This window comes from Tinamus guttatus, unplaced genomic scaffold (assembly GCF_059628265.1).
Source record: "Tinamus guttatus ecotype Peru unplaced genomic scaffold, ASM5962826v1 Tinamus_guttatus_pri_ptg000315l, whole genome shotgun sequence".
Classification (NCBI taxonomy): Eukaryota; Metazoa; Chordata; class Aves; order Tinamiformes; family Tinamidae; genus Tinamus; species Tinamus guttatus.
This window is the reverse complement of record NW_028288849.1, coordinates 633,164-659,585: the sequence shown is the minus strand read 5'-3', so window position 1 is coordinate 659,585 and position 26,422 is coordinate 633,164. Positions and strand designations below refer to the sequence as shown.

General features: G+C 41.1%; 1 protein-coding gene across 3 annotated transcripts in view; it reads right to left on the bottom strand.

The window, feature by feature from the left end:
* Positions 1-26,422, bottom strand: part of CTNND2 (catenin delta 2) — a 550,669-nt gene that overhangs the window by 248,067 nt on the left and 276,180 nt on the right. For all 3 annotated transcript variants that reach the window (XM_088528913.1, XM_088528914.1, XM_088528912.1), the window contains exons 4-6: positions 20,936-20,970; positions 20,398-20,514; positions 1,283-1,452 (exon numbers count right to left, since the gene is read on the bottom strand). In XM_088528913.1, the coding sequence (XP_088385039.1) occupies positions 1,283-1,452; positions 20,398-20,514; positions 20,936-20,970 (322 nt within the window). The remainder of the gene's footprint in view (positions 1-1,282; positions 1,453-20,397; positions 20,515-20,935; positions 20,971-26,422) is intronic.

The following is a 26,422-nucleotide window of genomic DNA, read 5'->3' as shown; positions in this document are numbered from 1 at the left end:
CAAGCTAATCCCCAGGGGATGGTGCTTTTTGTAGATGACAATTGCTGATGGCATCTGCCCGGGCTACAAGTGGGTATCGGAGCCTCCTTTTTCTGTCTCCAGGAGTCCTGCTCTCCTGCTGGCTCCCATCCCAAAGAACATCAGGGAAGGCTTCTTTGGTAAACACAGAAAGACCCTGAGGGTCTTACTAGTACACAGTCTCATTTTAAACCCTTCATAGAGGAAAAATAAAAAATATGTAATCAATTTGAAATGAAATTTAACCGTGCTTTATTTCATTTTGCAGTCTTTAAGGATAGGGGGCTTTTCTGAGCAAACTGAGTGAATAGAATGAATGTTGCATCTCTCCTGGTATCCCACAAGCTGCGCCATGACTATATAACACTTGAATTCTCTTAGCAATGTAATGCTTTGAAATTCAAATATAACTCACTTCTAAAGAATCCTGATTTATAAAATGTCCCAGTATCACACTGAGACAGCCTGCTTTAATGGCTGTTAAGTTCTAAAAAGAGAAAATAACCTGAACTGACCAGTAAAACTCAACCAGATTTTGCTTATGTGCAGGAGCATGAATGCATCTAGAAATTTTTGTCTAAACTGAAGCTTAACTTTCCAGTGAGAGGCTTTGATCTCTCAGTGAAAAGCACAGGAGGTGAGAGCTGCAGCTCGGAAGAATCCCTTTAACAAGCAGAGAGATTTATAAAGTTTTCAGGAGTATCCGAAAAAAAAAAATCCAAGATGTTTGAAACACGCACGACTGTCTGGTAAGTTGTTTGTATTACAATATGGGAAAACAAGGCAAAAGTGATTCTTCCAAAAGGAGTCAGGCCCTGGCACCAGGCTACGTATGGCATCCTAAGCAGACTGTGCATCTGTTGCCACCCTAGCTTTGTTGTGGTTCACTACCACTTCAGCACTTTCCATCATATCAAGGCATCAACACAGTGGGGTCTTGGTCCTTAATTAAGGCTTTTAATCAGCACAGTAATACAAAGTTTCAAACCTCAGTGCGTAAGCATTTGATCAACAAAGTCAATATTGAAGCACCAAAGCAGAGCTGGCATGTAAATCTCCTGCCGAATCAGCACTCTCTCACCCCAAACAAGTCAGGCAGCTTTAGATTCACAGCCATCAGGGTGGTAATTCAGCCCTGCTCTCCATCGAGACGAAAAGCAGCGGCAAATGCCGCGAAGTGGGCAGAGCCCCAGAGAGCTCTGCCGTCTGGGCGCTCTCCCCAGCGCTCCCGGGGCGAGCGAGCTGCGCCGCGTGGGCCACATACCTGGCTGTAGCTCTGGATGGCCGCTCTGCCTTGAGCGCTGCGGGCCGGGAGCGCCGCCGCCGAGTCGCCCAGGGCAAGGGTCTGGTTGCTGTGGTAGCTGGCCGGGTACTGGAAAGAGCCTTCGGGTTTGGAGTTGAGCTGAAGAGCGCTCTGGGAGAGGAGGCTGGGCCCTGCATCGAAAGGAGCGCGGAGCAGTCAGGAGGGCTCAGGGCAAGGAGACACGCGCTATTATTTATTCACCGATCCCTGAAATTATCAAGGATTATGTGGCTCCGCATTTCCCTGTGTTGGCTGTAATAAAAATCAGGTCAAATTAAAGTGTTTCTTTCCCACTCCATCAGATTACAGCATTCTCCAGCTGCAGGCAACACTTACTTTCTTCTAAACAAATCCACTGCCACCTGGCAAAGAAATCCTACAATGACACAAACCCAGAGGTGCTGCCTGATAAGACAGCCCTGTTTCCCCGCTCACAACGAGGTCTCTTTGCTGAGGGGAGAGAAACCTGGCTTCCTTAATTGCAGGCAGTCCCTCAGCGCCGGCAAAGGAGAGCCCCCTTCCGCCCCCCTCCAGCGTGTGGCATCTATGGATGGCTGCCCCTCCGCACAGCGAGGTAGCACGTGCGCGCCTGCAGGGATGGGTGGCAGCCCTTAAAATATTAACAACTCCTGTCATCGCGTAAGGCTCACGCTGATGGCAGCGAGTCTCTGATGACTGCTTTGTCAGCCTCCCTTATCTCTCCCATCGCAGCAACACACGGCAGCAGAGCCAAAGCGAGGGGTCTCTGGGAAGTCAGGAATGGGAACAGCGACACTTTCCATAGTCGTTTAGTTGTTCTGTGCAATTAAAACATGCTCTAATATTCATTAGGCTCATTTACAAGGGATTTGGCTTCTCACCTGCACACAGGAAACTTCCCAATTTCTGCTCTGGGAGCACGTACCTGACAGGGAACAGCTCATCTTTTACCGCTCTGGCAACATGTTCAGACATGACCTCCCCGGACCATTTCTAATGGAGAACTCCTTCCATCTCCATACATGAATATTCCTTTAGTAAGGAATATCCATCTAACCCTCTCCCCATGCCCTCACTGATGTTAGTCTCCTCTCATGTTCCATCAATCCAACCTTCTTCCACACTGCCCAATGTGGAAGCAGGAGCGGAGGGATGAGGCTTGTGCCCTGGGCACACGGGGCGTTAGGAAGAAGTACAGCCCAACAGCGACAGGCCACAGGACATTGGGAGGCTCCGGGAAGGCGACACGTTCACACTCTGCCTAGCGCTAAGCGTCTCACAAGCGCATAGGAGGTGGTAAATATCTTAAGGGATGTGACATGATCAAAAGTGTTGATTTAGCTCCTATAGAACATGTGAAGAGTTTTTTTTTTTTAAAAAGACTATAAATGGTCAATTTTGCCTGAGTTTTACTGGATAAAGCTCCCAGTATTTTCCTAATAAAATGCCAAATTTTCAATCCTTTACATCTTTGCTATGCAGATACACAGCTGCTCTAAAAAAGTTTCCATTTAGAATACATGCAAATAACCCCCCCAAAAAAATTAACGGTGAAAATATTCTTTTCCCCAGCTTGTTTCACAGAAATGGCAGAATCATTATAACTGACATTTGCAAAAAATCATCAGCCTGAGGCAGAAATCTGGTGTGTAAAACCCAACCTGAATGGCTCATGTTATAAACAAATTGAAGTAGGTTTCCTAATAGCGTCAGCGCTGCCAGTGTCTAACTGGAGACAGTCATCAGAAAACTCTTGTCTCGCAGACGCAATTTATACCACAAGGTCAATCACATGCATCAGAAACTTTCAGATTTATGACAATTTAGAAAGTAAATTCTGGCCTGTTTTCCTGACAAGTACTGAATGAGACAGGGCATGGAAAAAGTGTACACCGTGACGTTATTAAAAATATACCATATGCCTAGGAGAGTTGAATTAGCTGTGCCTGTCTGCTTGGAAATCCAACATTTGGTGGGTTTCTATTCTCTCATTTTGCAACAAAACAAGTTAAACGGAAAGCACTTAATCAACCTTATTTGCAAATTTTGCTCTTCAATAAATATTTTTATGGAAAGTTTTCTCTTAAGAGCATAAATAAAATATAGGCTTAATTTTAATACATGTATTTTAAATTTATTTCAATCCTTTGGATTTTGAATTTTCACTGAAAATTTGCTAATGACCAAATGATACAGTTTAGTTCATAAAATTCACAATATCATCAAAGTTTCCTAGGAGGGGAAAGAGTTGCAGCAAGACAATTTTACTCATGAAGGAGTTTGTAGCCATTTTTAAAGTAATTATGGGCAAACTATCATATGCTATGAACTCAATATGTTAAAATTTTCGCTGTATCTATCTTTCACGTGCTGTTTTCTTATTACTGTTGCTTGCTATGGGTTTTGCACAGCTGTCTAGAATCACATCCAAGCTTTTTTATACAACTTAGCCTAAAAGATCAATGTACTTAAGGAAACTTATCCAAAACTTTTCAAATTCTTCTTTTGAAGCACATGGTTTTAAGTTCACTAAATACTACATAGCACTACTTATTTTGTACTTTAACAGATGATAATGAACAATTATAAACCACATATATTTGAATGAAATGACTACAAACTCATTTGAGACAGACAGCTAGAAAAATAATTGAGAAGGAAAACAAAAACAAAATACAAACATTCCTCAAGTAGAATAGAACCAAAGTTGCTTACCTGCTAATAGGTGTTGGTTAGATACAAGATACATTTGAGGTAAAAGTGATCTTAGAAAAATAAACTAAAAAAAATCAAGTTCCCTTTTCAGTATTCAGTGACTACAAACAGCACCCCATTTTTTTTCTGCTAAAGAAAAGATGGATCACTTTTCTCATTAGGATTCCTGAGATTTCAATCTAAAGGAAAAAAACAAACCTATGTAGGAGATGGCAGGTCACAAAGCAGAAGAAAGCAGCTTGTTTGCGTACTGCCATGCAGGGAAAGAAGTGATAAGGCTTATCCTGGCTCTTTACAACACACTAAGAAAACTTAGAAACAATTTAAATTCTGATGTGTCGTTCTTTAGACAACCATTTTTCATTTATTTTAAGAAAGTTAGAAAAAAGCTTTAGGAAAGTTAAGAAAGGTAGGTAGAAATTCTGTATTTTCAGTCAGGTACTCTATATCACTCATTAACTAATGGAATAATTCCATCTTATTTGTTACCTCAGTGCTATGTCATTAGCTATCAATCTGCAATTCAAAATAAGCTTGAAAACAAACACTTCCAAGCTGAATATGGGTCATTTAGCAGACCATAAGTATTATAGTATTGCTTCAAAAATATTGCTTAGAAATTGTAACTAGCTGTGAACTAACTTCAAAAGGGGGAACTGGCCATCGCAAGGCTGCCTGTCTCCCTCATCTTGGCCCCTGCAGATTGCTTCTATCAGGAGTTCTGGGCAGAGGAAGAGTGTTTGCATCTTGGCTGGAAAAACCAAAGTGCACTTAAGCTGGGCAAAGCTTGTGGAACAAAAAGAAGATTAGGCAAGAAGAACAGAAAAGGAGCAAGGACCTGCCTGTATCAGGGAGCCAACCCACAGCCAACCGCACAGGAATTCTTTTAGGAATCAGAGAAGTCCCTTGGGACTTACTTGAATAGGCATTTTTTTCATGTGCCACTGCTTTTCCTTCTGAATAATAAATACAGTGCTGTGACAAGGTGTAGTGTAGCTATATAAAAGCCAAGACAGTGAAGTGAGCACTTTCAGAAGATATTATTAATTCAGAGACATCATAGTAACAGCTGATTATAGGAAATCAAAGTTATACAAAGAATCTCAATCATCATCATCATCTATGGCTGTGCGAATGGTGGGAAAAAAATATGAGAACATTTTTCCTTTTAAGTGTGACACATTCTTTAGTAATAAAAATCTTGTGTTTATCCTTTCTGCTCTCTTCAGACCACACATTAAGAGTCCAAAAAACTCTGACTGCGCTGACATTGCCAGGCGCCAAGAATATGCCTGTAGCTTCCCTGTGCCTGGGGAAGAAACCCACCTCCGTGAGCCTCCGCACTTGGGTCCCCTCAGTGCTCGGCTCCCCTCATGCTTCCCCCTCAGCGCTCGCTTGGCTCCCCTCAGCTCCCTTCATGCACCCCTCAGCATTCGCTCGTCTCCCCTCAGCTCCCTTCATGCTCCCCTCAGCGCTCGCTCGTCTCCCCTCAGCACTCGTTCGTCTCCCCTGAGCTCCCTTCATGCTCCCCTCGCCACCCACAGCCCTGAGCATGGAGCAGGCCGCCCAGGTTAGGCGGAGAAAGAAGTACATGGTTAATAGCAAGCAAGGAGCAAAGATCAAAGTCACCCGGGTCAGCACTGAATTTTGATTCAGTGAGCGGTTGTTAACACCCACTGGGAGAGCTTCAGTGGGAGATTAGGAAAGACAGGCATGAGGACAAGGCAGTAATCCAACAGGCAGCCAGCCTTCTAGGGATCAAAGCTGGTGGGTTATGACATTTTCTACCCTTCTTTGGGTAGGCTCTTGCCTGGTAAATATGCAGAAGCAGAGCTCACCTGAATCATTCCCCACAGTGCTTGTAAGCAGCAGTGTATCTATCTCATTTAAGAAACCAGGAGGAAATCTCACAGGGTTCAGAGCAGCTCAACAGTGTCAGAAGTTGGGCAGTTTTGTGGCCCCAGAGAAACATGATGTGTAAGTGCTGAGAAATTGGTTGTGTACATTTACACTGATTAGAGAAAACGTAGGGCAAAAAACCCACAAGTATAAAACCTGGCCATTTGTTTTATCAGTAAGAATTTTAAAACAAACAAATGAGGTAAAGTCTGATAAGGATTAAATACAGTAAGTATTTATGATGAATTAAGTACAAGAATTATTTGTGATGATACATTGATACCTATAGGATGGCCAGTTAAAATGGAAGGAATCTCTGGATTAACAACATTATTTATAAACTCAGAGATCTTTGTATTTTTTATAGCTGATACTGTAGTGCCAATTACTGCCTCAAAAAGCTAAACAGCCAGATGAATGTGGGATTATTATCAAAGAGTAACTCACAAAGAAAAAAAAAAAAACAAAGATTCTTTTCTCTGCAGCAATACTAATTACAGCCTATGTCTAGTGTCTGCTGCTCTAGCATCTGAAAAGTTACTACCGTTTCCAAATATTTAAGTTGCGTTATCTCAGGCAATACATTACACAGGAATAAGGGAATCCTTAAATATCATAGTTTCACTGTATAGAGCAAGTCATGGTATTTTTTAGTTCACACAATATAGCAATAATATGGTCAATTTGAATTATGAGACAGGACTAATATTTTACATTATAGAGCAGACATTGTCATGCAACAGGTATTCCGTAATACATTACCTGCCGATTGTTCAATTATCAAGCAATTACCATATAATGACAGGTTACATATAGTACTGTATTATTAAAAGACAGGGGCATGATTTATTCAGGACCCTAGATCTGAATTGGCTAAATTAATTACACTACAAACCAGAGAAATACATACCTAGTCAGACTCTGTTACTTAGACTATCGTTACTTAGCTTTTCATGTGACGATTCCAGGGAAATGCATCATGAAAAGTGGAAGGAGTAGGATTTGTTTCTCTCCTGAAGATTTAAAGTCAGTTGCTTTCCTAGGGATGCATTTCCACTCCCAGCAGTAGTGAACTGGGCAACTATTATTGTGTTATATATTTCCATTTGGTCTATCATCTATTGCAATGCTAGTTCTAACTGACACAGGAAATTGACCAAAACATGATAGAATTAAATTTTAATTATCTCATAGACCAATTATAAACAACACTTCACTCACCTTTGATCAATGGACAGGAAAAATAATAATAAATTGTACAGTAAACAGTAAAAAAAAAGTTTTTAATTAGTCTAATTAATTACCTCTCACATTCTTCAAATTTTGCTCATCTGAGTAACAGTTGAAAGAAAGTACTAACAAAATTCCTTGAACATCCTTTAAACATTTGCATACAAAATAGACCAAGGTGTCTTATCTCCCAGCTAGAACAAAACACCTTTGTAGCCACCTCTACCTGCCTAACTAAAGCATTTCAAATACTCACCAAAGACTCACTGCTTATTGTTGCTTTTTCATCTTAGGTCACCTGTTTGAGTGCAAAATGTTGATTCCCATCCTGCAGCTTTGTTGTTGTTTATACCTATGCTGAGTAGTTTCTTACCACTCCTAGAGCTCAATTGTGTTTGTTTCCCAATTTTACAAAGGGGTAGGTGATTAAAAAAAGATTTACTAAGATAACACATCAGATCAGGCATCTGTAGAGCAGGCTCTGAATTTCTGAGTGCTCAGTATTTGGGAAGCTGGGGAAGTCCTATACTGTATCTACTCAGAACTATACTGAAAGACTATTAAAAACAGCGCTGGCTTTTCGCTTTATCCACAATATTTGAATGGAGAAGATGATAGTTAAAGACGAGGTGGATGCTCGTGATCCCAGTGATATTAAGTAAGTCCTTCACTTTCTCAGGCGTGTACGCTGCCTCTCAGTCCTGCTCTGAACCCGGGGCTACGCTGTGTATCACAGTGCAATTAGGAAAAATCTCATCTCCAAACCTGATGGGGAGAGAAACGTTTGTTGGCTTGTTTTTAAAACCCTCCGTTGCAGTGTGGCCTATTTTTTACATCGTCTGAGACCTTCTTCAAAGAAATGCTCTGTTGCTGAAATGATTTAATGAGTGAATGGAAGGCAAGTCCTCCGAACGCCTCAGGGGATCTCAACCAGCGGTGACCTCGATGGCCAAGTAACTTCCCCCTCTCCTCCATTTTCTAGTCTCTGGGGAGGATATAGAACAACGACACCGGCGGTGGAGGCCGTGGGCGATCGTGGAGGATGAGCCTCTAATTGAGAGGCCCTTTTGCTCACAGTGAAAAGGAATAGAGCTCAGCTACCACACAGGCTGCAGGGGCATAGCACACATGTCATGAGAAAGAGCAATACAAAAAACTAAAACAAGCAACAAAAACAGGACAAGTCAGTTACAGCTGATCAGATTCTGTAGAAAAAAGGACTTTCAAGCCAACCAATAGTCAGATCTCAAACAGAAGATACCAAGTAGCTATAATAAAATAACACTAATAGGCATTTCACCCTCCCTGCCCACCCTTGGTCAAGGACTGACAATACTAGGACAATATTTTCAAGTTATACATCCTAGGAGATATCAGCACTTTTATATTACGATCACAAATTCCAAAGCTGCAATGTAACAAAAGTGTTCCAGAGCACAGCAATTCCAAATGAAACCAAAAAAGCAACTGCACCCTGAAGATCATGAAGTAAATTAGCCCGCATTAGCTGTAAAATCCCAAGCAGCTCCCTTGTTAAGAAACAAACACATCTTAACTGAGAAGCAGCAATCATTAAACAAGTACACCCAAAATAAATGTGTTCTACAAAAACATAAAGCCCCATGGGAATTTATATGCAACACCATGCTCCACCAACATTAAGAGGGCTATGTTCTACCTACAGATATATACAAAAAAAAAGCTCTAATGTTGTAACATAGCCTATTTTTATGTAGTGGAAAATAGGATTCTGAGAAGCGCTTTCAGAAACACGGAGTAAGTTTGTTTTCATTGAAGAATTCTATAAATGATATATGGAGAAACAATACAAAGACTGGGCTGAGGCTGATACCATTATATAAGGGAACAATACAAGGATATCCCTTCCAACTCTCTTTTTGACTTAATTAGAATAAAAGATGGTGCACATTTTACTTCAAGAGTAAGTGAACAAGCAATAGAAAATAGTTTCTGTACACGCCGATTATGTTATGCTTTGTATACAAAAGTTGCCCAGGAACAAGATGGACAGCAAGGATAACAACTGAATCATATTTTTGCACTACAGAAGAGAGAAAGAAGAGAAATAATATTCACTAGCCTTCTCTCTAGGGATATGTAAAGATGAACTGGAGTCACTTTGGCAGCAAAATTTCTGCTGGCACATTACACCTCCGTAAAAGGCCTTGGCCAACAAAGCCTCGTCGGTGGCCTAAAGCAGACGAGACGTGAGCCATGCTAAGATAAAGGACTTCCTTCCCCAAACGGCATGATTTATTGATGCCAACAGAGCTACCTCTGTGAACTGCTACAGGTGAAACATGGCAGTGGTGAAAGTCACATACTATTACACTCCAACAGCAATTTCTCCTCCATCAGAGGAACAGCCCATGGACCAACACAGCAGCAGGTGAATGGGGCTATTGCATGGGACCAGCTACTTCTGTGATTGGCATAAATCATTTTTTAATTTGTTCTTTCCTTAACGCCCTATCTTGTAAAGAATAAGTCATTTTATATCTGATTTGATTATCAAAAAAGGGTAAATTAAAAATATTTTTTCATATGCTACAATCATGATTGTGTCCCTAATGCCCCCCTGTGCTCAGCAGGGCCTAAAGTTGCCACCGATAACCTTAAACTTCAGTGTTCACTTCTTTTTCAGGAAACACAAGCAGATGATTGTAGCCATCACACAAACATGACTCACATGAAATCAGAAGTCACAAAATCGGTTTCCTCTTCTTGTGCAAAGCAGAATTCTCATTTTTCTCTAACCTTTGATGAGCTTAAATCTTGAATCTTTTCTGTCCACAAACGAAAAAGGCTCTGTGGCCTCTGGGAAGAGCCAGTTCAGGATGTATTAAGCACTGCCTCGCAAGCAGATCAAAATTTTTATGAAAATCTTTTTCATATGCAAACGCCTCTCAAGTAAAACAGAAGGGATGTCCCAATCCAGACAGACAGGCTGAAGTCTAAGACTGCCTACAAATAGTCTGTGCGTTAGGGCTGGAGAGACCCATGTCTCAGTTACGCAGCACTTCCCAGACTCTGAACGTGGCACAATGCACAGGAGTTTTGCAGATTGCTACTAGACACTGCAGGTAAACGAGTTTGGGCAACATCCTTGTGCACCCAAGATTCTCTGGAGCTTCTGTTCTCCCATCCAGGGACCCTAAGTAGGTACCATTTTCTGCCTTCGCATTGTACTTTGAAAATGCATTTCTCCATTTATAAGGCCAAGTTGTAAAAAATTGAGATAACGTCAACTCTGCATTACCATAGAAATAAGAAAAAAATCTTATTTTGTTGAGAGCTATGTACACATTTTACAGAGGTGAACCAGCTAGGTATCTTTTTAAGATTGCTCCTACGTGCTTTTCATGGTCATGAGCTGGCACGGGTAGCTCACTAAACTGAGCAATTCCTGTGGGTTCTTGCTGAGATGGGAGAGCAGGTGCTGACATCCCAGTGCACTCAGCAAGGGTGACCGGTCTCTCAGTCTGTCCCTAGAGGTGGGTGCCCTTGTTTCCTGCTCCTGCTCCAATATTCACTGATGTTCTTTCACATGGCAAGTTCAGAGGCCAAGTCTCCTCTGCTCTGCTCCAGCAAGGAGTTACCATAAGTCACTGTCACTTCTGAGGAGTTTCAGTAGCTGCTTCCTGCCATGGCTGAGGGAACACCTGCATGAGGGGACATCTGGTTGCCTGCTCAGGGTTTGTATTTGCCACAGGCTAATCATTAGCAGCCACAGGCTGTTCATTACCTCCCTTCCATCTTTGAGCTGTTGCTGCTCTTTTTTCTCACCTTAACCTCCATTTTCTTCCTTCCTGTATGTCTTGCCTGCAATTATTATCCCTATGCTAATTTGACTTACACATTTTGTGTTACAGCAGTAAAGCTAGGAAGGCTGTAAGGGATTGCTTTCTCTAGCATAGGGTTTTATATCAATTACGCAGCATAAGAAGACATCATGTAGCAAAGGCTGACTCATCTCAAGGCAAGCAAATTCAGAGATACAAAGTAATATGGTGATATCAGTAAGGAATTCAAATATAAAAGTACACTTCATTACATAGAGGTAACCTGAGCTGAGGGCACCTAAGAAACAGGCTGTATGCGAGAGCACACTGCAACAAAAATTCTGCCTGCAGATGCTCTACAGAATTGGACGGAAGGCAGAAATGACTCACCTGAAATGTTACCACAGAATTACCCTTTAACTCCTAAAATGACAAATCAATGACCAAGGTGGATTAGCTTGAAGTTACATGACTGTGTACAAAGGGAGGATAGCAAGGACACTTTTTTACAGAAAATTTGTTGCTTTGTTTTTTCGTGATGGTGGTAGTTTTTGCTTTTGTTTTCCTCCACAGATGAATCATCATCTGTTTTGGGGAAAAGACTCTGGGTTTTATTTCATGATGTCTAAGAACAGAAAGTAAAAGGGGAAAAAAAGATGGAATTGAAGCAAGAAGGGAGGTAAGAGACATAAGACCATGGGATCTTATGAGAAGTCAAAGGAAAGGAGAAGGCTAGAGAGGTAGCGGAGTTAGCATCTCTGACTGGAGATTCCTTCCTGGAGAGAGGAAACTAACAGGCAGGCTGCAACACTTGGAATCCAAAAATAAAGGGACACACTGGAATGCCACACTTCAAACCACTCTGCCCATGACTTCCAGTGATGAATGTAGGCAGTGAGTGGCACACACAAGAGGGTGCCCACAGTAAGCTGCGCTACCCCGCAGCAATAAGCACCAGCAGAAACTGCTTTCCTCAATACTAGCTCAGATTTCTCACTCATATTACCTTGGATCAACAGCTTATGAAGTAATCATATCTGGAAAGAGAACCTGAAGACAGGCAGAGAACCAAAGCAGAACCAGATAAGCAAAACCTAAATTATGATCCACAGCACCAGCCCAGCAAGAAACCACTGCCACAGTTGGTGAAACAGATGCCAAAGACATCGCGCCACTGGGATCCCCGGCAGTAAAAGCCGTCAGTGGGCAGCTATGCCTGACTCTTTGCAGTGGTCTTGCCAAAAACAGGAAGAGTGGCACTCATGTTGTTGGAGAGAGAAGAGCAGCATGAACTGAACAGCACGCAGCATGCCAACACCAAAGACAACATGTCTGATTTGTGTGGCACATGCCACGCTTACAGCAGTGACAGTGACCACGGGTGGCAGAAGTGCAGACTTCAATTCCGAGATGGGATAGTCGGTTTTTGAGTCAGGGCTAGAGCTTACTTCATACCATCAAATCTTAACGTCTTTCAGGATTTAGTGCTGAATCTACAGGAACTTTACATGGTCAGCTCTTCTGTGAAGGCACTCACCTCCCGCTGGAGGCTGCTTCAGGACCTAGACCTCTGTGGTAGTGATTGGCTTTGGTTTTAGCCAGAGCCTCTTTCAATGCTAAATGACACACTGATTTTCTTATGCTCATATTTAGAACAACTAAGGCCAGAAAGGGGACATCTCAGGGATCTAATTCTTTAAGGACTGCTTTAAAAGCCAGAATCTGGCATACAGGTTAGTCAATTTGTGCAAAGTTTTCTCTGTGAGAACAAATGCTGACTATCTCTGAGACTACTCTTCAACAAAAGATACTCCCTTGTTTATCCACCTTCCAGGGCATTTACCTCAGTACAAAATGGTCAAAAACACTCCAAAGCCCTGATTTTTTGAAGCCGAAGTATTGAAAAGGCTTGTATTAAAAGAGATGGAATAAGCAGAGTTATGTAGAATGTCTGATGACAAATATTTAAGCAGAATGTATCAAAATAATCCAGGAAGTTTCATCAATAAAAACTCCCTCAGGTTTCATACTCAGATTTTTCTGGAGCTAAGAACTGCTGAGCCAGACAACTGCCCGATGTACACAGACCCTACAGGAAAAGTGAAGGAGAAGGAAAGCTGAAATGACCCAACTGTGCGATGTCCCTCTGCCCCGACAGTCACTGCCACCAACAGAGCCAGACCAGAGGGGCAGACACGCTTCCCAGGTGATTTACATTTCTGAAACATGCCCAAAGAGCACAGGATTTCCTTAGAGAGCACGTTTATCCCGAGGTCCCAGGAGAAGCCCTCCTCTGTGCACGCAGAGAATCTCAGCTGCATCAGCCGGGCACTCAGAGTAGATAATGAAATGGAAATAACTTCATCTACCAACAAATTGTGAGGTCCGTGGATGCCAAATTTCATCTCATTGAGCATGTCAGCCATCTGGCAGGTGGCAGTATCACAAAACAAGCCATGGCATCAAATGCATCCACGCACATCTTCTTTACTCATTCACCGTGTAGAAACGGCCTTTTTGTTTCAGTCCATTTTCATTACCTTTCAATAAAGCAGCTGATAAAGGATGGAAATCATAAAGGTTGAACAAGGAGTGCTCTTTCAGCTGGGACATCTGCTCTCAGAGAGCAAAGATGATTTTTATTATGTCAGAAAAAAAAAATCACTGAAAGCAAAACTGAATTAAGACAGTGAAGTAAGAACTCAGCCCATCCTTTCAGCCTGAGAATGAGGAAGGTTAGTTAAGTGAAAAAACACATCTGTCTCACACAAAAGCTATATACATATTTCATAGAATATGAATTATAACTTCATGTAACAAGTGAATTTTCAGAGAAAAATGTCATTATTTATTATACCAGACAAATGCATGTCAAAATGGTGGTACCATCCATTTGCGTTGCAGTTTGGACAAATCGTTTTGCCTGACTAGAAGAGCTGGTACCTGGCAGGACTGAGTTCAAGTGGTAAGCCATGCTCTCTCTTCCCAGAACACAAGGACTGAGATCTCCTTAAACTGCCTACACTTCTGCGAACATCCATCCTCAGTGAAGTAAACTCTGGAATGGCAATAACTAAAAAGACAGTATTTGTTTAATCTGTGTTGGATTTTTTTTTCCCCTCTATTCCTGTGCTGAATTCTATCATTAAGCTGCACTCATTTTGGAGAGCAGGAAAATCTGTGCTTTTATTCTTAAGGAGAACCTGGCCACCAGGCCAGCAAGGTCACGGATGTAAATGAACGTAGGTATAGTCAGAAAATCTGAAAAAAATAAAACTTGTCTGGAGTATTGGCTGTGTCAGCTGGGGCAGACTGCAATTCAAATATAAATAATTTTATCTTAAATTGAAACTTGGAATGTAACATTCTTAAAATATCAGACAATCGCAGCCATGTCACATTGATCTGAGAGATCTTCTGATTTGCGTCAACAAAAGTTCTGTGTCTGCAGCCTGCACGGAAGGAGGGCTTCCATCTGAAGTGATTAAACACATAAAAAATAACTAATGAAACGATTACAGTTCAGTTAGAAACTTAAGCAGCAAGAGCTGCAGAAATCTGAACCATAATCCTTTTAAGACTGATCTTATACTCATTTTGCGGAGCCTGAATCAAGGAAAATAGCATGACAGATTTAAAGTGTATATACCTTAAATTAAAATTAGAGAATTTTGGATTAGGAGACATTTGAGCTTGTGGTTTATGTTAGGAAGAAAGAGCCAACAGATCTGCTCAGTAATCTCAGAAGTCCGTCCATCCCTGGCTTGTTACCACCACGCCAAAGGGCGTAACTATCCCTTTTCTTTGCTGCTGTAGTAGCTACATGTTGGTAAGGAGTGTCTGTGTTTCAACTAAGTACTGCAGAAATTGATTTGCTGCTAGTAACATGGCATGTAACACGCTAAAGAACCAGAGGGATAGGAGGAAAGGAGTAGAAGGTAAAGAAATATAAGCTCGAAATTGCCTTTCATTCCCCATTTAGCCCATTGTTATTCACATTACCCATCTTTATAATGCAGATTTACCAAAACAGATTTACCTTTGCAGAAAATGGGAGGTTGGCTCCCCATGGTTTAATGACTGCTCCGAGGCCTCCAGTTTCTCCACTTCAGGGAAGCTGGAAGCACCAAGCCCTGCCCACTCCTCCACAGGCTGCCAGCTTAACAGGCCCTAATTACAGACTGCCTGCACCAGGCACCCATCCTCCCCAACTGCACTGTGTAGCTGCATTTATTCCCATTCCTTCCTGAGTCCTTTCTTCCAAGTCTTCTTCCATGTCATCAAAAAAAGAAAGAAAAAAAAAAAAAAGAGGGAAAAAAAAGAGCAAGATGAAGAGTTCTGACCAGGTAGTAAAAGAAACTATTCTGAAGTAGTTCTGTGATTTTGAAATAGTGCCTTTTGTTTCCTGCATTCCTTGTCTTTAAATACTTTCCAATTTAAAATCTGACTGTTCCGTTTCCACACACATCCAACCCTCACAGAGCGCTTTTTCGTGACTCCTTCCCAATTAACCAATTCCATCATCAAAACACCGTTCCTCAGTTGCTGTCGCCATTCTGTACTCCTGTGTCTCATGCCTAAGTCTAAAACACGCCTGATATTAGTTGTGACCTGAACCCTTGTCCCAGCCCCACAGTTTTATTTTCAGATGATTCCAGTTCATAAACATGCTCCACATCCCTCTCCTATGACTTGTTTTGAGTTGTCTCCTATGTGACCTATCTTCGTTTTCGTATGTCTGATTTTTCCCCCTATCCCGCTGACATTCAGGACAATCCGAATTCCCCACTGACTCCAGGAAAATTGTGTCAGGTCATATTTGATGTAAAATGGAGTGATGCACAGGTGACAGAGCTATAGCTTTGTAAAAGATACAAAGAACAATATTGTTGTAGAGGAGACTTGAGTAAGGAGATGTGAGTTTAGTTCTCACCTCAACTGCAGACTTCTTACACAATTGGCGAAGTTTCCTTACTTTTTGTTTGCAACTAAAATCATGTATTTTCAGAGGCCCAATTTATACTGAGTTGGAAGAAAAGAGAGAGACAAGAGTGCAGGAGTAACCCTCAGACATGTACAACCTCGTCCCAGATTCAGCGGAAGCATAAAAAAAAGTATATAAGAGAACACAGCTGTTCTGAATCTGCCACTGTTCGACAATAATTACTCTTTTTTAAAAAAAAAAAGAAAAAAAATCAGAAAATAAAAAGAAAAAAAACATGGAGTGCTCTGCTTGCATTGCCCTGAATCAATCAAAGTATTATATACCATACCTATATATTTGTCTATGTGCTGATTCACACTCATCAGATGTACCTGGTAGGCATGACAACTAGCATTAGAGAACCCCTCCTGTCTAAGGGCCCTTCATGGGACTTGCTTCTTTAGGCTTTGCTCACAGCTTGTATTTGCCAGCGAAGGAGGAGCACATGGGAGGTGATACAGGGATTTAGAGCATTAGAAGAGCTGCCTGCTATGTGGCCACTTTTAAAAATTAATTTGGAGAAAATGAGACTTTGTAAAACTGAGTGATAACAACTGACTACTGACAGATTAATCTGCTTCAGAGAACCAGCTACTGATAGGTTATCTTGCTAGACTGGAGGCCACCAGTCAAAAAACAATCTGTGGTCACACCCTTGGGCAGTCTGATATGACATTTAAAAATAAAAAAATAAATTGGACTCAACTAAAGACAGTCAGCCTAGCCACAGAAAATGCAGGTATCTAAAATGCATAAGTGAAAATAATTAAAGTTACAATGTCAAAATCTTAAAAGAAAAAAAAAAGATTTAAGATGCTTTTTTTTTTTTTTTTGGAATTATTACATCAGCACATATGCTATTCCCCTCCTTCTTTACCTTACGGACAGTACACACAATGCAAAACTACTCATTATTTGTAGCTGTCCCGTTTTTCACCACATGTCCTCAGCACATCCTTGAAAAATGGCCAATGGGAAGAAAAAAACTTCTAGAGTCCTGGTGGATTATCCCAGGGCGCTCAATGCTCTCTACACATACATCACAAATATCATGACTTTTGAAACACCTTTGAAGCAAGACATTTATATAGTCTTCATTTCCTATTTGGATATTGAAGAAATTAAGATGAAATGTCTATTTTGCTGCGTCTGCTGTGCTTCAGAGAGTTTTGAATTTCCTCTCATGTTTCTGAGGTACTGCTTCCACAGTGTTCAGTTAAAGCTGTTTGTACTCAGCACTCCTGCAAATTAGGCACTAATGTCCAAAACTAGCTATCAATAAAAGATTACAGAATCACAAAATGCTTAAGGTTGGAAGGGACCTCTAGAGATCATCTAGTCCAACCCCCCTGCTCCAGGCGGGTTTGGAAGATCTCCAGAGAAGGAGACTCCACAGCCTCTCTGGGCAGCCTGTTCCAGGGCTCTGTCACTCTCACAGCAAAGTTCTTCCTCACATGGAGATGAAATTTCCTGTATTTCAATTTGTACCCATTATGCCTTGTCCTGTCACTGGGCACCAGGGAGAAGAGTTTGGCCCCATCCTCCCTACATTCACCCCTTCACCCCTCAGGTATTCGTACATGTTGATCAGATCCCTCTCAATCTTCTCTTCTCCAGGCTAAAGAGGCCCAGCTCAGTCTTTCCTCATACGACAGATGCTCCAGTCCCTTAACCATCTTCGTGGCTCTTTGCTGGACCCTCTCTAGAAGCTCCACATCCCTCTTGTCCTGGGCAGCCCAGAACTGCACCCAATACTCCAGGTGTGGCCTCACCAGAGCTGAGCAGAGGGGCAGGATCCCCTCCCTCGACCTGCTGGCAACGTGCCTCCTAATGCAGGCCAGGATCCCATTGGCCTTCTTGGCCACGAGGGCACATTGCTGACTCATGATTAACCTGTTGTCAAACAGGACTCCCACATCCCTCTCCACGGAGCTGCTTTCCAGCAAGATGGCTTGAATGATTTCACAACTATCACATGAAAATTTCAGGACACAAAGGAAGAGGTAAAATTCAATTTTAAGTTCAGACTTGAAGTGTCAAACATGAGATTTTTCTTTTCATTTAGTCTGTATCCTCTAATTTCTGCAAGCAATGAGCAGAAGCGCTCCAACTGAAATCTCCCCTCGGTGCACGATGTGGCCTGAGCCTTGGCTTTCGGGTAAATGGGGCATCGACGGAAAATGGGCAAAACAGGCCATGATAATGACTGCTTTATAATGCAGCTGCGAGGAGGCCATGTTTTGCTGTACACACAACCTTGACTTCAGCAGTTTTGACTTTGCAACCATGGTAACATTTTAACTACTTCACATGCATTTGGGATACTTTATTCTAAATTGAAAAAGGAAAAAAAAATCAAAAAAATCCAGTACATGACATTCTAATCACAATTGGGAGTAGTTAGCAGAGCTACAACCTTTACATTTGCCATGTGTATCTGCTTCTTCATTAAAAACATGAATAGCAAGTAGCAATCTAGCTTCAGTTCTGGGTGGGCCTGGAAGAGAGGAGTGAGGGGCACCCTCACTAAAAGCTTCATAAATATTGTCTGACCATGAAATGGTGAGGAACCAACTTTGCAGCTCTGTGGGGAAGTCTGCTCCCTTGCGACCATGTTCATCTGCCTCTTCCCTCCAAACATACTATTTCTTAAGGACAGTTTTGTTCCGTCTATAGCTCCTACCACTTCCAGGGACTGCCATTCAGTCTCTTTCCAACCATATCCTGATCCCACGGACAAACCATCCAGTGAAGCAAACTTCCAAATCTCTGCCCCCCCACCCACTTCAATGAATCTCAGTTCCTTTCCTTCTAGTTCCCCACAAAATCCATCTCTCTCCACCATCGTTGTTTCCCATATACCCACATTCCTTATTCCTCTTCCCACTCAAATTCCCATTTGTCTCTTCCCCTCCTGGGATACTCCCCTGAATTTTGTTTTAGTACAGTTTTTCACATGCCCAGATTTTTTTCTCTATCTAGCTACTGCCCTCATCTTTCCCTAATATTTTTTTCCCTCAGTTTTGGTCTCCTTATCTAAGCAGATTCTGCCAGATCCACATCAAAGACAGACCCCTGTTTTTCTTGCCCCAGCTGCCCTATCACCATCAAACTAGGCTTTCTGTGCAATCCTGGAATGAAGAAAATTCTTATCATCCTAGTCATTTAGTCCGTTTCTTCTTACCTTCAAATGAGGAAAACATGTAAAGGGAAAAGAAAATGAGGGCAAATCATAAGGGCTTACACTGTTGCATCATGTTCTACCAATGGAAGATGGCATGCAGACCAAGCAACATTTTGTCAAGACTGCTAGCAACACTGTTGGCACAGATATCTCACACACATAAGAAGCGAAAAATTTCTAATCTTCCCTGACTATCAACTGTGGATTGTGCTTCAAATTTTGTAGAAAACATTTTTTTTTCTAATTTCTGACAAATTAGCCTCCTGCATTCAACCTTGCGATGCCTTGCTTTACACTGCAATCATGGCCACATTTCAGGGCGTTGATTTGCTGTCCCCGGTGACACTTCACAGCAGATGACTGTCACACTGCATTGCCCTTCCTGAAGGAAGGGGATAGCTCCCCCATGTTTCCAAGAGAGCTGAACGTGGGCAGATGTCTTGAAAACAGGACTCAGTCACTAGGTGCTGGGCAACGGCACTGAAAAAGCCAAAACTGTCTCAAAAGAGCAGAGGCGACGCATATGGAGGAACACCAGAGAAAACTAAAAGACCAAGGTAATGTCAGAAGCAGCAGTAAGACTGAGGTGAGCGCATGGGAATGCACTGTGGCAGAGGAGTGCAGAGTGTTTGGACAGGAGACTGACGAAAGGGAAACAGGAATTACCCTGCTTTCTCATAATCTAGTGGCTTATCTTTTAACGGACTGATTAGCCCAATGGAAAACTGTCTGATTGTATCATCTGACTCATGAACAGAGGCACTTGCAGAAATCTGCTCTCCAAATACAAATCACTCCCTCATTTTTTGCTATGGGTTAGCTGTGATTCTCTTCCACAGTTGCTGGACTAGCAGAGAACCTACCTGTCTGCAGACTCCCAGCAAACGACCCTCTGGTAACAGGCTCCGGCCTTCTCCTCACAGCTGGCATTCTCAGCACCCCCTCCACAAAGTTCACCTCACTATTCGGTCTGTGCAACCACATGAAAATTTTTGTCTCACCGAGTACCTTGTGCTCAGGGCTTAAAAACTCATCTCAGATTATGGTGATCTAATCCAACGTTCTTTTGTCCACAAATTTCCAGTGAGGTTCATTCCGCCAGAAAATAAAGAAAAAAATAAATTGCAAAGGCCAGGAGGCAAGTTCCCTATTCAAAAGTACATTGTCTACTGTCAATGTGAGAAAATAATCAACAAATACATTACACAAATGCATTTAATTTTAAAGCATGACACATTACAAATACTTCTGGATTCTGAAAAGCACATTTCTAGCAACTTACTTTCACTGGCAGAATAGTCCTGGGGATCAAGTATCCCTGACTCCTGCAGTGATCTAATACAGGAGTCCACCAGCTCCAAACCAGTGGTGAGTTCATCTTCTATGTCCTTCTGGCCATCTGCAAGAAGATTAATGACATAAAGAAGAGAGGAAAGGCAAAACCAGTTACATGTGACTAACATGCTAACTCACAGCTAATGAAGGAATGGGTACCACACCAGGATCACATATTCAAAAGGAAGCCGCCGTAAAGAACCAGGGAAATTCCGCCTGCCCTTGTACTGACAAAATTCAGGTCTAATCTTTAAAACAGTTAAAGACATGTTTAGCAGTACCCCCTCAGAAAACTCTACAATATTTAAGGTGATTTTTTTTGCCAAGCCTAGCATCTTTTGCTGATTTTTGTTAGTTTTCCATAGGGTCATCTCACTCTATTAAAACAAAAGTACTGAACAATTGCACATTGCTTTCCCCCTATCTCTTTTAGGGAATACAATCATTCAGGAAAGTAAGTTATGTCGTAATGAAAAGTATATTACCTTGTGTCTGCCAATGAAACTGCTCTTCTGTTGAACTGTAAAGAAAAAAAAAACAAAGTTTGTTTTTGTGAAATCATTCAGTAGAGCACCAGACCTATTCTGATGGAACTGACTTAGGCATGTTAAAAACACATTTAAAATATATCAACTCTTATTTTGCCTTTTTTTTTTTGCTCCTGTGGATGATTTGCACAGCATTCATTCAGCAAGGGGGATGCATCTTCCCTTTTTAAACATATTTATATAATAAATATATAAAGTATATATACAGAAGCTGTCCTCTTAGCTTTGATACACAAATTAGACTGTTCCATAGACAAAAATGTTAACATCCTATCTTGAACCCTTTTTTGATCTTTCTACTGCTGGCTTATTTATTTATTTATTTATTGGAGAACACCATAACCATGTTCTCAGGTGAACAATTACATGCGACACCTACAAGAAGCTGCCTGTTTGACCTCTGGTTCTACTGAGCATTATGTGTGTTGTTATATTACTCAAAAGTAGAGCAAAGTTAATTCAATTGGCCTACATAAGACAGTAAATCTCTATGTATTTCTGTTTCCACATACAAACAGTTAAACAAATGGAGGTCCTAACCTCAAAATAATGAGCATACACATACGCGGATGGGTCATGTAATTTTGCTGTAAATGAGGGATATATTCTGCTGGGCAATGCGGACACTATTGTGCAAGGCAGGATCTGCTTATCCTTCAATGCACATTTTTCTCCCATGCCAAGAATACAGAAAGGATTAAAACTACACAGCAATAACCATTCTTTTGATATCAGTGATCTGATTATTACAGTCATGATTAAAACATTTCTCTATACCTTTAAAAAGTATTTTTAGGGGAGAGCAAAATCATGTGTCATACCCATCAGTTAAAAAAAAGTATTTTTTTAATTGTTGAAACTGTAAATTTATTTCTTTCTGAAATGTTCTTTTTAATGAGCAAGTGGATTTTAAAGCTTGAATTGTTTCCCATGTTCCCAAAGGATGCTGGATCGCTTATAAATATGTGAGTATAGCTCCTAATATTTATGTTCTGTGAATAAGAATAATGTAAATGAAATTAGAAGGTTTTCAGAGGTTCCTTTTTATAGGAAAAGAGCTTGATTTAATTATTAATCAGATCTAATAGTTACAAAAAATGGATAATTGCCTAATTTACATATAAATAGTTTAAAAAAGACATCTTTAAATCTCTCACTGGCATCAAAAGTCTTATTCTGACAAATTCAGATCTGTAGATTATCATTAATTTCCAGATATCTATGCATATCTACCATCTGTGGTTGATACTGACTCGCTGTAGGGGGATTTCATAGATTAAGAAGCTAGCCCTTTGCTGAAACTGAAACGCTTGCCTTCAAGTCTATCAAAGTTAATAATATTTAAGGCAAACATAGGCTGAGTCCTTTGGCAGGCACTAATGGCAAAGTGCTAAACCAGAAGAAACGACTTCCATCTGAATTATTACTGACATGGTACACATGCTGCTAAACGAATCACTAGGGTTTTACCAGTAGTGTTGACTTATACCGCTATTTTCACAAACATTTTAATATGTCCATCTGAAGAAATCTAAAATTGGAGGGCATAAAAAAGGGCTGTAGCAAGTTAGCCCTTTCCAGTTTTAGTCAAGCTCTTTCAACAAATATTGTTGCTCGCTTCTAGTAAATACTGTAACTTTTATAGTTAACACATTTACCTAACTTTTTTTTCATGCTGATAGAACCTTTTGATTCAACACAGTATAAGTGTATTAGCTCCTACAAGGATATCAGTAAGTTCTGAAAAGAATTCTGCTTTCCCTTATTAAATTGGTGATCTTTAGCTTAAACAGTCTGATGTAGTTGCATATCAAAGTCTCAGTCTTGCAGACAAACACAAGTTACCCAAGAAAAATCCGATTAGGATTTGACAGTTTAAATTTAAACACGTCTTTCCCACCTCCCTTTTTGTTGAACTTTTTTTCTGTTAAGGAGCCTTTCCTGCTCTTGCCCTCCAAGGATTCCTGACTCCCACAAGCAAACATGTCTGTGCAGGGAGCTTTCAACCTGTCTCACAAGTGTGACTAATCCGCCTGAGTGAGAACAAGGGCTTTTTTGTGGCTTTTGGGGGGTTTTCCAGCTATCCACGGGAACGGTGCAGTGGACTGTATGCTGACATCAAATATCTGAAAAACGCACATGACTAAGAAATATATTCTCTTCAATAATTTTTCAGCATGTTCAACAAAACATAGCTTTCAACTTGATTGTTTTTCTAAAGAAAAATGTTAAAAGTTCATTATCACCAACTTTTCTGCATATTCCTATGCCTAATTGTGTAAGTTTGTAAACTCTACTCTTCCTCTAAAATGAGGAAGCTGAAGATAACTTTTGTTTGAGTTAAACAAAATTGCACCAAGCAGAGTTTGAGGAGAAAAGGGAGATGAAGAGAGGGAGATGTTTTAATCATAATTATATTAGTATAGCATAAGAAAATACTACTATGAAGTATGAATGAGCTGAGAACTCAGCTAGATATGTGTAAGTATCACCTCCCTTAACTCCAAACAGAATTATTATTTGTTTGCTGCATTCTTCTCCCACTGATAGTCATTTGAACATGTATTTACCATGAGTAAGACAACCATTCCACATAATAATATTAGTGTGATGTGAGGAATCCTGAGTCACAGTTCAGCTATGCAGGGTTGATTCACCTGTATTTCCACTGCCTTTGGAAAGACAGGATTAATTCAAGGAATAAGTCTTTTGCTTCCCTGGGACAGCAAAAGAATCTTAAGAATGAGAAGCTTATGTTAAAATTAACAAAAAGACTGGAGACACTGATGTGTTCAGTTCTGACTGTTCATCTTGAAGCTGGTGAACACTCCATCGTTAAGTGTGTGCTACCCCATGCCTAAGGCTGTACCTTTACTACCCACCTAGGAATGGAGACACTCCAGTGGAAGTTGTACCTGTGGAGCAAGTGTGAGCAGAGCAACCACAGGATGGTCGTCTTGGCTTCGGCTGTGCCCCAAAGCTCCCATTTCTGCACACACGTAATGAAAATACCAAAGAGCAAGAGGCTTTCATCAGTGGATGAGAGCTTGTACTTGACCTTACATTCCAGGAGGGCGAGAGGAAAATGAGCAGAGCAGCCTCTTCATTTGGGCAATATCAGACAAGTAGAGCACTCAGGGAACTCTATCCCTATCTGTTCTCTGTACCAAGACCAGAAGCACAGTATTGCAGAAACACCAAATTCCTATTATCAGCAAAGACTATTACTGGCAAACAAAATACTATTACTAGATTATCAGCATTACTAGGAATTTATCTACACAAACTTTTTATCTTTTTAGGTGTGGAGACACAACTGCACTCTGAACTACAGAGTGTCTATATATAAACAACGAATTGGGCTCCTAATTGAGCCTTAATTAGTTTTTAATAATATATCTCAAGTAAAGCTAAAAAGGAGGAGAGCGTCCTGCGTAAGGACAGCACCGTGAGGCCTGCGCGAGCCCCAAGGGGAGCGGCCCTCACCAGCAAAGAGGCCGCCCTTGCGCTTGGCCAACTCAACTCCTCCACGGGGGAACGGGCCCGGCTCTGGTGGCAGGGACGAGGGCAGGACACCAGTCCCTCACCGCCACACTGAGTATGCACAGCAGCACAGCTGGGTTTTACTTCCATAGGCTAATGAAAGGCTGGACGCCTGCTCTGTGACCAGTAGTATCAAAATAAACGGGCCTGTTGTAACCTCCTGCATTCAGTTTTTGAGAAAGTGCTATTGCTGTCTACTACACAAAGGGATTTTTTAAATGTTTTCTAAAACAATTCATGAAATTATATTTAAACCTATCAGACAGTGGCTATGAAAGGAGTTTTACAAGGAGCCATGTCAGCACACAGTCTTTTAAATTAGTTCTGCAATGGAGCCACCCAAACATAGCTGTGTATAATTACAGACAGATAATGTCTAGTTGATTTTTAAATTGCTATTCTGAATGCTCTCAATTTGTAGAAGGTGGAAGAAAAAGAGATTCAGAGGCATTTCCCAGAAAAAAAAGGGGTCTGAGAAGCGCAAATATTCCCTCAAAAGAAAGGAGAAATGGCTCTCAAATCAACAGCACGCTTTAAGTTACCTGTAAAATGCTGAATAAACTTTAGAACCAACCGTCTGGAAAAAGAAGAGTCAGGAAAAGATTTGACATGAAATAAATCCAGGAAAAGCTGCCAGCCTCTCAGTCAATTACTGCAGAAGAGGCCATATCCAGCATGCACATTTTTTTTTGTCCCACAATTTAAAATCAAGTGAAAAGCTCTGGCTTCAAGGGCCACCTCCACAGATGTGACACAGTAACCTCCTACATATGGTGCAGAATGCGGTTACTCAGCTGCTCTATCACCTTGGCCATGGCACCACCAAGTCCTCTTGACGGTCCCACAAATCCAGTCCAATCACCTAGGACCATCTTAGAAACTGTAAAAAAAAAACCACGGTAAAGCAAGCCCAAAGCAAATACTCAAGTCCACCAGTTACTGAAGTTCTCTTGACTACAAATTCCTAAAGGGAAAGAAGAGAGTTGTCTAGTTTTCGTTCTTTTTTCTTCATAAAGGGGTTCTATTTTTTTTTCATTTTCTTCATAATTTCTCCTCCATTTTGAAGGATGAGATGGATGGAACCTTTTTTTTTTTGGCTCTTTTACAAAATCTATAGCAGTATCCTGGTTCAGACCATTGTGACTCATATATATATATATTTACTTCTTAAGAATCATGCAGGGAATTTTTTGCAACAAGTTTTTCAGAAAGGTCTGGTGATCAGTGATTTCTGCATTTAACAGAAACGTGCAGACCCGTTTTCCTTTAAAAGCTATTTTTAACTGCTCTGCATGTTATTCATTCCTGCCTATACCTGCATTTCCCATAACGATCACGCTTAATAATAACGGCTCTATTTTTCTCTTGTTTAAACGGGATGTAATTTCAATGTGAGGCACTGCTAAAAACGCTGGGAACGACTCCTCTGAGTAAGCTACAGAGCGCACACGGCAGCGCCCTTGCCTTCAGCACACTGTGCTGCTCACTTGCTTACAGTCCAGCTTAGCGCTGCATATCCACTAAGGTGTTAGTTAGTTACATCAGTAACTAGTGTTACATCAGTATATTTTTCTTGAAAAAGGAGTTCAAAACTGACCTACTTGAACAAGAGCATGCTTAAAATTGCACTGTTCCTCCACACTGTATCTCTTTAGATAGTGCTGAACTGTATGTATGGCCACCCCAGGGGTCATGCTTGGGTTTGGCCCAAGCTAGCATCTCACACAGGATTTAGGATGAACTCCAGTGCTCCAGAAATACATTAGAAATTTCCAATAAGAGAAATGCAATGCTGAATGGATAGAAATAACACTGCCTTCCAGCAACTGAGCAATTTGGCACTTAATCGCAAGTCTGCCTACCAGTACTCATAAAATTATA